Source organism: Notolabrus celidotus, chromosome 5, assembly GCF_009762535.1.
Source record: "Notolabrus celidotus isolate fNotCel1 chromosome 5, fNotCel1.pri, whole genome shotgun sequence".
Classification (NCBI taxonomy): Eukaryota; Metazoa; Chordata; class Actinopteri; order Labriformes; family Labridae; genus Notolabrus; species Notolabrus celidotus.
In genome coordinates, this window is record NC_048276.1 from 27,806,335 (window position 1) to 27,819,180 (window position 12,846).

Genomic DNA, 12,846 nt, shown 5'->3' on the forward strand with positions numbered 1-12,846 from the left:
AACATTCACTTGGCAGGTGTGCTCCAACCTTATGGAGAACTTTTGCTCTTCATATTTTAACCGGCTCAGCTGGTTTGAGTTTCTAGATTAGGATTTGTTGGCACACAGTGAACCTTCAGCTCAGAGGGCTGCTGTCTGCGGGTCAAAGTGATCTGAAAATATGCTTCACTGAGGCTAAACGAGAACACCTCTGCAGACATTCTCACAGAGGGGGGTTATGGGTACTGAAGATTTCAGAGGCTAAACAGGTTAAAAAACACTCTGTCCTGTTTGGCTGAGCATCAAGTCCATTGTCCTAATGTGACAACCGTCCAGAGGTTGGGCCGTTGTCACAGCTGATGGAAGCTTTAGACTACTGTTCAGGAGTGCCAATGTCTTCACTGGAGGGAGCCGCTGAGCCCACATCGTGGGCTACAGGAGTTTGACTTTGTTTCAGTGTTTCCTGTTGGAGCTGTTCCTCCTGCTGATTTGAGTCTTCATCGTCTGTTCTGCTTCCAGGTGTGAAACAGAGTCCTAACCCCATCAGAGAAAATTATCCACACGTGGCTGTGTTGGCTTGTTGGGCAAGCCAAGAGGAACCTGATACTGACTCATCCAATGAGGAGGAAGATCAGGGAGCTTGCCCTGCCCCCTCTGATGCAGGTGGTCCAGTAGGAGGAGATCCTGCTGCCAACCCACCCACAACTACCAACAAGTACGTCAACAATGCTACACACACTGTGCTACACACCGTACTACACACACTGTGCTACACACACTGTGCTACACATACTGTACTACATACACTGCTGCTTCTGGAGCTGACACTGCTTCCTCTAACCCCTCTTCATGTTCATGTTTGGCAGCTTGCCACTGAGTCCGTCAGGTCGTACGGTCCCCACCCGACCAGCCCCGCCCCCTCCTCTCCCTCCTGGCAAATCCGGAAAGCCTCTGAAACAGAAGATCCCAAGGTGCAAACACACAAACACACACACACACACACACACACACACACACACACACACACACACAATCCTCTGCTCTGTCACAGCTCGAGTCCACATCAAAGTCCAGATTTAGACCAGAACGAACCAAACACCCTGAGGTCCGTCTTCTGTGGTATAGAGCAGTATATCGTCAGGATGGAAGAAGAAATAAATCAGGCGCACATAGTCCTGATGTTCAGTGTACAGTCCTGCTCCTTCATTCATTGTTTTATGGTGAACATATAAACTATTGAATTTTGTTTCAGAGGCAGATTTATGGAAATAAACTTCTGGCTTTGCTCTGCTGGTTTTGAAGATGGGAAAAGCATTAAGTCAGTGTCCATGGACGTTCTGGAGGAACAGAGCTGTGTCTCTTTCAGCTTTCATGTTTAGTTTATCTGAAGCTGACTTTTCTGATTTACTGGATAGTTAAACATCAGTTTTGTTCTGTGGGCTCTGCATATGTTCATCTTTACGTGATGCTATATAGCAAAGTTTCAGGAGCAGGATCACACCTCTTCCAGCACTCTAATAAATTCAAACCCCTCCCTCTCCTTCCCTTTGTCTATCTATTTCTTTCTTTCCTCCTTTACGTAGGGCCCATAGGGAAGTTTGTCGTGCCCTAGAGCTACGGGGGATCCCCTAGTAGGCTTCCTCAAACCAACATCAGCAACAAGTTCAATGTTGAATTCAGGATCACTACTCCAATAAAAATCAATTATTGTTCCTCAGGAACAACAGACTAAAGAAAACTCACTGTGTCTTCAACTTAGGGAGTCTAGGGTCTAAATGAAGTCTTGGTTACTCTATATAGACCCTCACAAGTTCCCTGAGAGGGTGGTGGCACTTTCTAATATTACCATGACTTTGGGTAGCATTAAAAGCATTCAGAAGAATCTTTAACATATCAGCCAACTGATTTATACGATTTTCACAGATCTTTAGTCCTGGTCAGAAACACCACTACAGTCTCTGGTGCTTTTTGTGGAAAGTAAACTCGAGTTAGTTATACTTTGTCCTCCAGATCTCAGGATAGGTAACCAGTTCAGAATTCAAGCTCAGCTTCCCTCATAGTTGGAGTTCTAACTCTGCTGGATTGTTTAATCTGAAAAGAACTGTGAGTCTGTTAAACTGTGTTTATTCTGCAGAGCCGCCACCATCCGAGTTTCCAGGAAGAAAGGGGGCAGCAAGAGTTCAACTCCACAGAGCGCAGTGGTCCGATCCAGCTGGCTGGATGTCTGGAAAGGCTTCAGGTAACAACCACCATGTTTTCATAACAAACATCAACACCAAATTCACCATAACCACAACTATCAACATAATCACCATTATTATCATGATCATGTTCACGATAATAATAGTGATTATTATCTACTATTATTAGGGCCCGAGCACCGCTGGTGGCGAAGGCCCTATTGTAACCCTAAGGGTTATTATTATTCTTCCGTCTAGGGAATCCTAGTTATTATTACTATTGGTAATCACTTTATCACCATCATCATAGATGGGTGGATGGATGGATGGATGGATGGATGGATGGATGGATGGATGGATGGATGGATGGATGGATGGATGGATGGATGGATGGATGGATGGATGGATGGATGGATGGATGGATGGATAACATACCCCTTTTTTTCTTTTTTATAGACACAATGTTTTATGGGCGACGTTGGACGGACAGCTGATGTCTCTCTGGAAGAAACGTACAGTACGTCAATGTCTGTCTACATGCCTGTATATGTCCCTGTCTGACTGTATGTGTCCCTGTCTGTCTGAATGTGTCCCTTTCTGTCTTTATGTGATCCTGTCTGTCTGTATGTTATCCTGTCTGTCTGTCTGTCCTTGCAGTGATTTGTGATTGTGTTGTGTTGACAGGACCGTTTCAGTGAGCTGCTGTTTCATGTGTCGAGTATCACCAACATAAAGAAGCAGGATAAAGGCCGGTTCGCTGTGTACTTCAGGAAGAAACATTATGACTTCATGGCTCATAGTGATGGTAAGACACCTGCTGATGGACTTTGCTGTACTGAACTTTAGTGTCTATGAGTTAGGATCCACTTTTTTGCTTTTACCCAGGTCTCACCTGTCCCTCTTTAGCTGATTTAAGGTCATCCACAGAACTTGTTCTCCTGTCTCTGGAGGTCTTTGAGTATTTCTGAGTCCCGTATTTTGTTCATTCTGAGTGTTTCTGTTAACTTGCACTGCACTGTAAGCACTCTGCTGAACTCTACTTCCAGGTGTTCAGCTGGGTCAGCAGATTTTCCTACAGTACAGAGGACCAGGTGTGATCCAGCTGTGAGCTGTTGAGGTGTTTTACAGGAGCTGTGTCGTGTTGAGGTTGTTAGTTTTAAAGCAGGCTGTGATTGGAGGATTTGATTCTTCTAGCCAGTAACTATAGGCCCACAAACATACTGCCAGTTTGATCAATGGTTGTAATCAAACAACTGACAACATAACACTGTCCTGGTCTGGTCCAGTTCACTGTGACGTCAGACCCAATCACTCCACTGAAACAGCTTACTCTGATAGAGCAGAGTGACTCTCCACTAAAGGAGGGTTGTGTGGTGCTGTATTTTCAGATTTGATAGTCCATCATAATGTATTCATTTTAAAACTCTCTAATTTAAATATGTAATATATGTTGGATGTCTTCAAATCTGTCTGACAGGATACAGTATGTTAACGTTTGAGCTGTCCTATGTAGTAATATGAAATGTACCCAACTTGATCGAGGCAGATGTCTGTCTAACAAGAGTTTGGTTCTGCTCGAGGTTTCTGCCTGTTAAAAGGAAGTTTTTCCTTGCCGCTGTAACTTGCTAAATACTGTGAGTTGCAATGCTCATGGTGGACTAAGGTGGGGTAAGACTGAGTCTTACTCTGTCTTGGTGTTGGGTCTCTGTTAATAACTTAATATGGAGTGGTCTAGACCTGCTATGTTTGTAAAAGCGTCTTGATATAACGTTTGTTATGATTTGGCGCTATACAAATACTGATTGATTGATTGATTGATTGATTGATTGATTGATTGATTGATTGATTGATTGATTGATTGATTGATTGATTGATTGATTGATTGATTGATTGATTGATTGATTGATGGGTGTCACCTAGGGTTCTGTTTTGGGCCCTTTATTAATTAGTCTTTAAATTCACAATCTTCCACAACAGCGTCATGGGATGCACATGGTCCCTTTATAAATAAATACAATTAAGTATTCTAAATCATTCATAATTCTTCTTACAGCATGGAAAACCGTTGGTGTTGAAGAGCACTTATTTGAGTATTTAGGAACAGGCCACTTAGCTAATGCGCTCAGTGATATGTGTCATGATCCGCTCAGAGTATGAGCTGCTGCCCTCTGCTGGGAGGTTCATTGTTGCATGTTGCACATGTTTTTTAATGGCTGTCCTCACAGGACAGTAAAGTTAACCTAGGATCTTCTTTGTTTACCTTTGTCCTTCAGAGGTTCATGAAGGCTGGGTCACATCTCTGCTGGCAACTCGTGGCCAGCCAAGCCCTGCCCCTCCAGAACTCCATGGACAAATCACCATCAAGGACCCTCGAAGCCGCGTGTATGCTGCACTGTGGGGTCACGACCTTTGGATTTACCCCAACAAGGAGGGCTTCCAGCTGGGCATCGCCTCATACTCCGTCCCCCTGAACGTAGCCACGGTGAAGTCTACAGGAAAACACTCCTTCACCCTCATCACCCCATACAAGAGCTTCAAGTATGCAGCTTTCTGTCTGTCTGTCTGTCTGTCTGTCTGTTATATTTAAGCCTGATGTTCTTACTTCTTTCTGTTCCGCCCTTCTCTCCTCTCCTTGGCCCCTCCCTCTGACCGTTTTTTTTGGCCCTGCCCCCTCCCTGCAGTATTTCAGTTGATTCGTCAAAGGATCTGGCCAGTTGGTTGGAGAGTCTGACCTCATCTATACGCAGCGCTCTGTCCTGCAGCCAGGTTGCGCAGCGTTTGTGGGAAAACCCTGACAACAAAGTGTGCGGTGACTGTGGCTCGGCCAATCCTGAGTGGGCGTCGGTCAACCTGCTGCTGGTCATCTGTCACACCTGTGCAGGTAGGAGTTGACGGGGAAATCAGACCTGAACCTGGACATAAATGTTGGATTTAGTGTACCAACAGGTGGTCAGTTTTTTCTGTCACTGCAGAGTCTTGCAGGAACAAGCTCTCACTTTGACGACTTTAGAAGTTACATAAATGTCATATACACCACTATGCAGACGATACCCAGCTTTATATCTGTGTTGACATCAGAAAGTTCAACCTTTAAATTAAAGGTCCTGTTTCACTCATACTAAGGGAAATCACCTGACCAATCACCTGACCAATCACCTGACCAATCAGATCAAAGACTCAATTCAAAACTGATTAAAGACTCAAACCAAATAAGCTTTTGCATCGTTTGAAACATTAGTGAAATCAAATAAAGCCAACACCTGAAACAAAGAGTCTGTGTTCTGTTTGATGGAAGAACACCTGATGATCACCTGGAAGTTTTTGATTAGCACTTGATAGCTTGAGAATGCTAACAGCATCTTTTCTCAGGTCAGCACAGATCTCTGGGCAGCAACCTGTCCAAGGTACGCAGTCTGAAGATGGACAACAAGGTGTGGACTGAACCACTCATAAAGGTGAGGGGGGTGGGCTAAACCACTCATACAGGTGAGGGGGGACTAAACCACTCATAGAGGTGAATGTGCCTTTTATGACCTTTGAACTATCTCTCTTTCCCAGCTGTTTGTCGCCTATGGTAACCGGCTGGCCAATCAGGTGTGGGCTCCAGCAGTACCAGCAGTGGAGCAGCTGCGTCCGGATTCATCTGAGGAAGAAAGGTCAAAGTTCATCCAGGATAAATACAGCATGGGGCGCTACAAACGAGTTCACGCTATGGCCTCGTCCCAGTCTCTGATGGACCAGGTGAGTCTGACACCCTGACCCAGACTCGTACCGGCTTACTGTCGACCTGTACTCAAAGATTTCAACTTGTAGAGCCAAACAAAATATCCTCGTTCATATTGTTCCCCTTAAAGAAATAAAAAATCATCCAGTTTGATATGTAAGGGATAATGTATGGTTAGCAGATAGTTATGCGAAATAGAATCCCGACAGAAGGGGTTCTAGTTCCCATAACTACCTGCTAATCATTCAATATCTCACTTATTACATGGCTACTTACTTAAAATACAAACAAGTTGGTAAAAAACATTGATTAAAAGATAATTTTATTGATTTAAAGTGATTTATGTTTACAGTTTTAAAGAAATAGTCCCAGTTATTCCACGGTAGTTAGTGTTTCATGGTGATGGATTCTCATCTGCCTGTTGCGGTGGATTTAACATTTAACTGTCCTGATTCAGCTCTCCTTCTTCTCTGAGCTCGGAGGTTCACACACCTTTAAATAAATGAGGCAAATGTCACAACTTTGAACCCTACTGCTATCATCACCACCGCTCATGGTTTAAGTTTCTTTGTAGCGAATGCTAACTCAAAGTTTCTCTCACCTGCTCCACTCGTTGCTAGGATTGCTGGACAGGATCCAATATGTAAATATGTTGTTTATCCAGCTGCATTAGCATGCTAACCGTAACTAGCTAACAGCTAACAGTTTTAACTCACCTTAAGGTCTATGGTGTCAACAAGCAGAAGAAAAATGTGCCGGAACTCTTTTCCACAGATTGATTTGACATTTGATCAGTTTGGTAATAAGTGGGATAAACTTAATACACAAGTGTTTGTGTTAACGTCATGATTACATTTATACTTAGTTTCAGTATTCAGCAGCACCTGGTGGCTGTTAGTGGAAGTGCGGCTGAGGAGGCTTCTGATAGGTCAGAATGTATTTCACCTTTATGTACATGTGTGTGTGTGTGTGTGTGTGTGTGTGTGTGTGTGTGTGTGTGTGTGTGTGTGTGTGTGTGTGTGTTACAGAGGCTGCGTCAGGTGGCGTGTGAAGAGGACATCGAGGAAACAATGTCTCTGATTTGCTCAGGAGCAAAGGTAACGCTTTTTTATCACTCTGACCTCATATAACTCAATAATCATTAACACACACACACACACACACACACACACACACACACACACACACACACACAGGGAGGAATTCAATTCAAACAGAGGTTATTCATAAATTAGATGTTTCTTAACGATGGCACAGTGCTAATTCTACTTCAGGATCAGACACCTGATCAGTTCACTTCAGTATTCATGTGTGCCATGTTACAGATGACCCACAGGTGTGAATGAAACAGGTCATGTTTAGGGTCTGGATTGATTTATGCTGAGTCACTGTCTATTGCCTGTGTGCAGGTGTGTCAGACAGGCCCTCAGACCCCTTCTGCCACCCTGCTGGCTGAAAGAGCCAATCAGGCTCTGCAGACAGAGCTGCTCCGCCTCAACGAGTACACAGGTAACACACGTCCAGGTATCACACACAGGTTACTCACACAGGTAAGACACACACAAAGTTCACATGTTCTAAAAGGTCACACAAAACCAGGTGACATATGTCCATTAACCTTAGTATGTTTTCTCACCTGGATGCACTGAGGTACAGGTGTTAACAGATGTCCTCTGGAGTGCTGTGACATCACTGGTGGGCGTGGTCACTCATTTAAACTGACAGTCTCACCTGGCTTTTGTTTTTATTCAGTGGTCCCACCTTACATGCCCCAGTCAGCCAGTAGGAAGCAAGACTCCGCCCCCTCAGGTAGGATCACCTGTTTGAATTCATAATGAGTGTTTTTAAACTTTTTAAGTGGTCAAATATTTTATCATCCTAAAAGTTTCGGAATCAAGTTTGAAGCTGCAGGTCGTCTGTACCCATTATCTCAAATACCAGTTACATAGAGGGTGTGTGTGTGTGTGTGTGTGTGTGTGTGTGTGTGTGTGTGTGTGTGTGTGTGTGTGTGTGTGTGTGTGTGTGTGTGTGTGTGTGCGTGTGTGTGTGTGTGTGTGTGTGTGACTGCAGGTGAAGAAGAGGAAGAGCTTCATGGTAAACTGGAGGACGATCGTTTTCTGTTTTCATTGGAAAACAACTCGGCAGCATGTGACGTCCTCGACCTGCGAGAGGTTCTCTCTGTGTTCATCAAACCTGGGTAACACCAATAGTTATCAACTCTAGTGGTTAAACTCCTATACTACCTTTACTAAGACTTACAACTCTACTGATTGAACTACCTACACTACCTTTACTAAGGGCTAACAACTCTACTGACTAAGCTACCTACACTACCCTTACTAAGACTAACAACTCTACTGATTAAACTACCTACACTACCTTTACTAAGACTAACAACTCTACTGACTAAGCTACCTACACTACCCTTACTAAGACTTACAACTCTACTGATTGAACTACCTACACTACCCTTACTAAGACTAACAACGCTACTGATTAAACTACCTACACTACCCTTACTAAGACTTACAACTCTACTGATTGAACTACCTACACTACCTTTACTAAGGGCTAACAACTCTACTGACTAAGCTACCTACACTACCCTTACTAAGACTAACAACTCTACTGGTTAAACTACCTACACTACCCTTACTAGTACCAACAATGCTACTGATTAAACTACCTATACTACCTTTACTAAGACTAACAACGCTACTGATTAAACTACTGATACTACCTTTACTAGTACCAACTAGTTTTTCCCCCTTCCACAGCTATCATCCTGTGACTCTCTAGATCCATCCTGTGGCTTCTTCAGAGACCATGACCCTCAGGCTGGGAACCCCTGGAGTCTTTTAAATTAACCTTGAAGTCATAACAGTTTGTCCTGTTAAATAGAGAGTAGCTACAGTTTGAGACTGAAACAAACACCTCAGAGAAAGACCACTCACGACTTTACAAACTGATGTTTGATTGATCAGCTCCCTCTGGTGGAGACTCTGTGTTACTGCAGGCTCAGAGAACAATAGGAGCTTGAAATTGTCTAAATAGAAGAAGGGAGGAGTTAAACCATGAGGACCTTTAGAACAGGACCACGTAGCAGACCTGACTAAATCCTGAATAAATCCACTCTTTGTGTTTCAGAGGACAACATCAGTTTGAGATGGTGACCCTCAATGATCAGCTGGTCTGTGACGCTGATGACCAGGAGGTGCTGTTGAGTCACCTGAGCCACATCCTGAAGGTACACCTGAGTCTGACCATGCAGCACCTCGCTGCCCTATACTTCAGACAGGCTTTCAGTGTAGCAGACCGCACATCACAAAGCTAAACTGTGATGCTACACACCAGCTCCCTGTGGACCTGACCCGTCAGTCTGAATCACAGAGAACTTCAATCAGGTCTGACTGCAGGATCAGGTCTGACTGCTGGATCAGGCCTGTGTGCTGGGTCAGGTCTGTCTGCAGGACCAGGTCTGTCTGCAGGATCAAGGCTGTGTGTAGGATCAGGTCTGACTGCAGGACCAGGTCTTAGTCGGTCAACTGGAGCTGGACTCTGATCACTGCTTGGTTCGAGATCTCACTGTAACACCTGTCCTTGTATATCCAGGTGATTCTCCCCGGAGGCGTGTCCTATGCCGAGGTGGGAGGGACTTCAGCTGCTAGCAAAGTGTCTGTGGTTGAAGTGGGCGGAGCTTCGAGTGATGCCTGGTTGTTACTGTGGGAGGACGGAGTCAGCCTTCATCCGGTCAACAGAAACACTCAGCAGCCTGTGAGGATGGAACTGAACGCGCTTAGTCACCATGGTAATATGGTCTCTTTCATGTTCATACCTCTACACCTCTGCACACACAATGAGGTGTCTGACTGTAATGATAGGACTGAATCCTCTGACCAAGGCCTGCACATTAATCCTGTTTGATTTTCTGACAGAAATGAACCCATCTGAGAATGGTATCACCATGGCAACCACAGACAGGTGACACACACAAACACACACACACAAAAATGAATGTAAATTTTACTTCCGAATGTGTGTCAATAAGCCGTGCTTTTCCTGTGAACTATTATAGGTTTAATATTTCTTGAGCTCTGATTGGCTGAGCTCAGCGTAGGTACAGGTGATTTTACAGTAGTTGTTTGTGCCAGCAGGAGTGTGTCGGTGCGTTTTGAGGAGCAAAACAGCTGTCAGACCTGGTTCAACCACCTGCAAAGAGCTCTGACCAATCAGAAAGCAGCTCCACGGCAACCCCCTGCAGCAGCCAATCACAGGCCAGCTCGTCCGTCTCTGTATCCACAGATGGATCTGAGCTCAAAGGGTTCGGTCCCCGTCGCCATCCAACGCTGCATCTCCCACATCACAGCACATGGTGAGACGGAGCGCCAACGCTTTCACAGACCACACTACATCAAAGATTCACACTGAAATGCACTCTGTGTGTGTGTGTGTGTGTGTGTGTGTGTGTGTGTGTGTGTGTGTGTGTCAGGTCTGAAGGTGGAGGGTGTGTATCGCCGTTGTGGCCTTGCTCCAAAAGTCAGCCGGTTAGTTGAGGTTCTGATGACGTCACCAGGCTCTGCCCCCCTGGAGACTGACGAGCAGGGCGTGTTGGACGCTGGCTCCGCCCTCAAACAGTTTGTCCGCCAGCAGGAGAGTCTGGTCCCAGATAGAGAACTACAACAATGGCTGCACGCTGCAGGTCAGGACGTATACTGCAGTACAGACACCTGTCACCGCTGCTGACTGTATTACTGCTGCAGCTCATGGTTACAACACTCTATGATCCTCTGTGTGATAGTAGTAGTAGTAGTAGTAGTTGTTGTAGTGTCAGAAGTATCAGTAGTAGTAGTGAGAGTGTCAGTAGTGTCAGAAGTAGTAGTAGAAGTGTCAGTAGTGTCAGAAGTAGTAGCAGTAGTGTCAGTAGTAGTAGTTGTGGGGTTGTGCTTGCGACGCGTCTTGCCATTAAATCAAAATCAAAGTTCAAAGTATGTTTACTATTTATTATCAAACACTAAAATAAATCAATATCAAAAAGGTTCGAAACAAACAATGAAAATGACGATGACGGTGGCGGTGGCGGTGGCGGTCAACAAAAAATACTCAACCCCACTCACCCTCTATGTGTGTGCCCCACCCCCAACTGAAAAGGTAGATAAAAGGTAAACCACACCCATGAACCCCAAACCAGAAATGAAGTAAGTAATAAAAAAAGGAAATAATCATGGTTAACGAATAAGATAGAAAATCAACATTATGGCCCCTACAATAGTAGTGTCAGTAGTTGTAGTAGTGTCATTAGTAGTACTAGCAGGGCCGGGGTTGTAGTAGTGACATTAGTAGTAGTAGTAGTAGTAGTAGTAGTAGTAGTATTGTCAGAAGTGTAGTGTCATTAGTAGTAATAGTAATAATGTCCTGCTGTAGTAATCACTCTAAGTCTCTCTCAGGTATTCCTGAAGAACGTTCCAGGTTCACAGCCTACAGACGGTTGCTACGGAAACTTCCTGACGACAACCGAGCAACACTGAACGCACTGTTTGGACACTTTTACATGTAATACACATACTCACTCGCACACACGCACACACACACACACACACACACAAACATAAACACACACACACACACACAAACACATACACAGACAGACACAAACATACACAAATGAATATCAGATGTTGTAAAGTAGATGTCCTCACAAAGTGATATTAACATGCGTGTGTTTATATGTGTGTGTGTGTGTGTGTGTGTGTGTGTGTGTGTGTGTGTGTGTGTGTGTGTGTGTGTGTGTGTGTGTGTGTGTGTCTTCCTCAGGGTCCAGGTGTTCTCTCAGGTAAACAAAATGTCGGCTCACAACCTTGCTGTGGTTCTGGTCCCGACTCTGTTTCAGAACATAAACCAGGACCTGATGCAGCTGACCCGAGAGTTCATCATCCACCACACACTGCTCTTTCTGGTCAGTCACATGGCCCACCTCCGGTCGCATGTCCCACACTCAGTCACATGACCCACCCTCAGTCACATGACTCAACCTCATTCACATGACCAACCCTCAGTTACATGACCCACCTTCAGTCACATGACCCACCTTCAGTCACATGAACCTACCAAAGTCACATGACCCACCCTCAGTCACATGACTCACCCTCAGTCACATGACCAACCCTCTGTCACATGACTCAATCCTCCGTCACATGACCAACCCTCAGTCACATGACCCACCCTCAGTCACATGGCTCACCTTCAGTCAAATGACCCACCTTCAGTCACATGACCCACCCTCAGTCACATGACCCAACCTCAGTCACATGACCCACCCTCAGTCACATGACCCACTTTCAGTCACATGACTCAATCTCAGTCACATGACCAACCCTCTGTCACATGACCCAACCTCAGTCACATGACTCACCTTCAGTCACATGACCCACCTTCAGTCACATGACCCACCTTCAGCCACACGACCAACCAAAGTCACATGACCCACCCTCAGTCACATGACTTAACCTCAGTCACATGATCAACCCTCAGTCACATGACCAACCCTCTGTCACATGACTCAATCCTCAGTCACATGACCAACCCTCAGTCACATGACCCACCCTCAGTCACATGACCCACCTTCAGTCACATGACCCACCCTCAGTCACATGACCCAACCTCAGTCACATGACCCACCCTCAGTCACATGACCCACTTTCAGTCACATGACTCAATCTCAGTCACATGACCAACCCTCTGTCACATGACCCAACCTCAGTCACATGGCTCACCTTCAGTCACATGACCCACCTTCAGTCAAATGACCCACCTTCAGTCACATGACCCGCCCTCAGTCACATGACCCACCTTCAGCCACATGACCAACCAAAGTCACATGACCCACCCTCAGTTATATGACCCACCCTCAGTCACATGATCCACCTTCAGTCACATGACCAACCCTCTGTCACATGACTCAATCCT

The 12,846-nt window shown here is 45.2% G+C and overlaps 1 protein-coding gene across 1 annotated transcript in view; it reads left to right on the top strand.

Moving 5' to 3' along the window:
* LOC117812338 (arf-GAP with Rho-GAP domain, ANK repeat and PH domain-containing protein 1) overlaps positions 1 to 12,846 on the top strand; it is a 29,951-nt gene that overhangs the window by 13,813 nt on the left and 3,292 nt on the right. The window contains exons 5-24 of the mRNA XM_034683028.1: positions 499 to 694; positions 846 to 950; positions 2,114 to 2,218; positions 2,616 to 2,676; positions 2,844 to 2,964; positions 4,433 to 4,697; positions 4,841 to 5,040; positions 5,529 to 5,614; positions 5,718 to 5,900; positions 6,912 to 6,980; positions 7,293 to 7,392; positions 7,636 to 7,692; positions 7,954 to 8,080; positions 9,031 to 9,130; positions 9,496 to 9,691; positions 9,819 to 9,864; positions 10,038 to 10,255; positions 10,373 to 10,582; positions 11,328 to 11,433; positions 11,695 to 11,836. Coding sequence (XP_034538919.1) covers positions 499 to 694; positions 846 to 950; positions 2,114 to 2,218; positions 2,616 to 2,676; positions 2,844 to 2,964; positions 4,433 to 4,697; positions 4,841 to 5,040; positions 5,529 to 5,614; positions 5,718 to 5,900; positions 6,912 to 6,980; positions 7,293 to 7,392; positions 7,636 to 7,692; positions 7,954 to 8,080; positions 9,031 to 9,130; positions 9,496 to 9,691; positions 9,819 to 9,864; positions 10,038 to 10,255; positions 10,373 to 10,582; positions 11,328 to 11,433; positions 11,695 to 11,836 — 2,693 coding nt within the window. The remainder of the gene's footprint in view (positions 1 to 498; positions 695 to 845; positions 951 to 2,113; positions 2,219 to 2,615; positions 2,677 to 2,843; positions 2,965 to 4,432; positions 4,698 to 4,840; positions 5,041 to 5,528; positions 5,615 to 5,717; positions 5,901 to 6,911; positions 6,981 to 7,292; positions 7,393 to 7,635; positions 7,693 to 7,953; positions 8,081 to 9,030; positions 9,131 to 9,495; positions 9,692 to 9,818; positions 9,865 to 10,037; positions 10,256 to 10,372; positions 10,583 to 11,327; positions 11,434 to 11,694; positions 11,837 to 12,846) is intronic.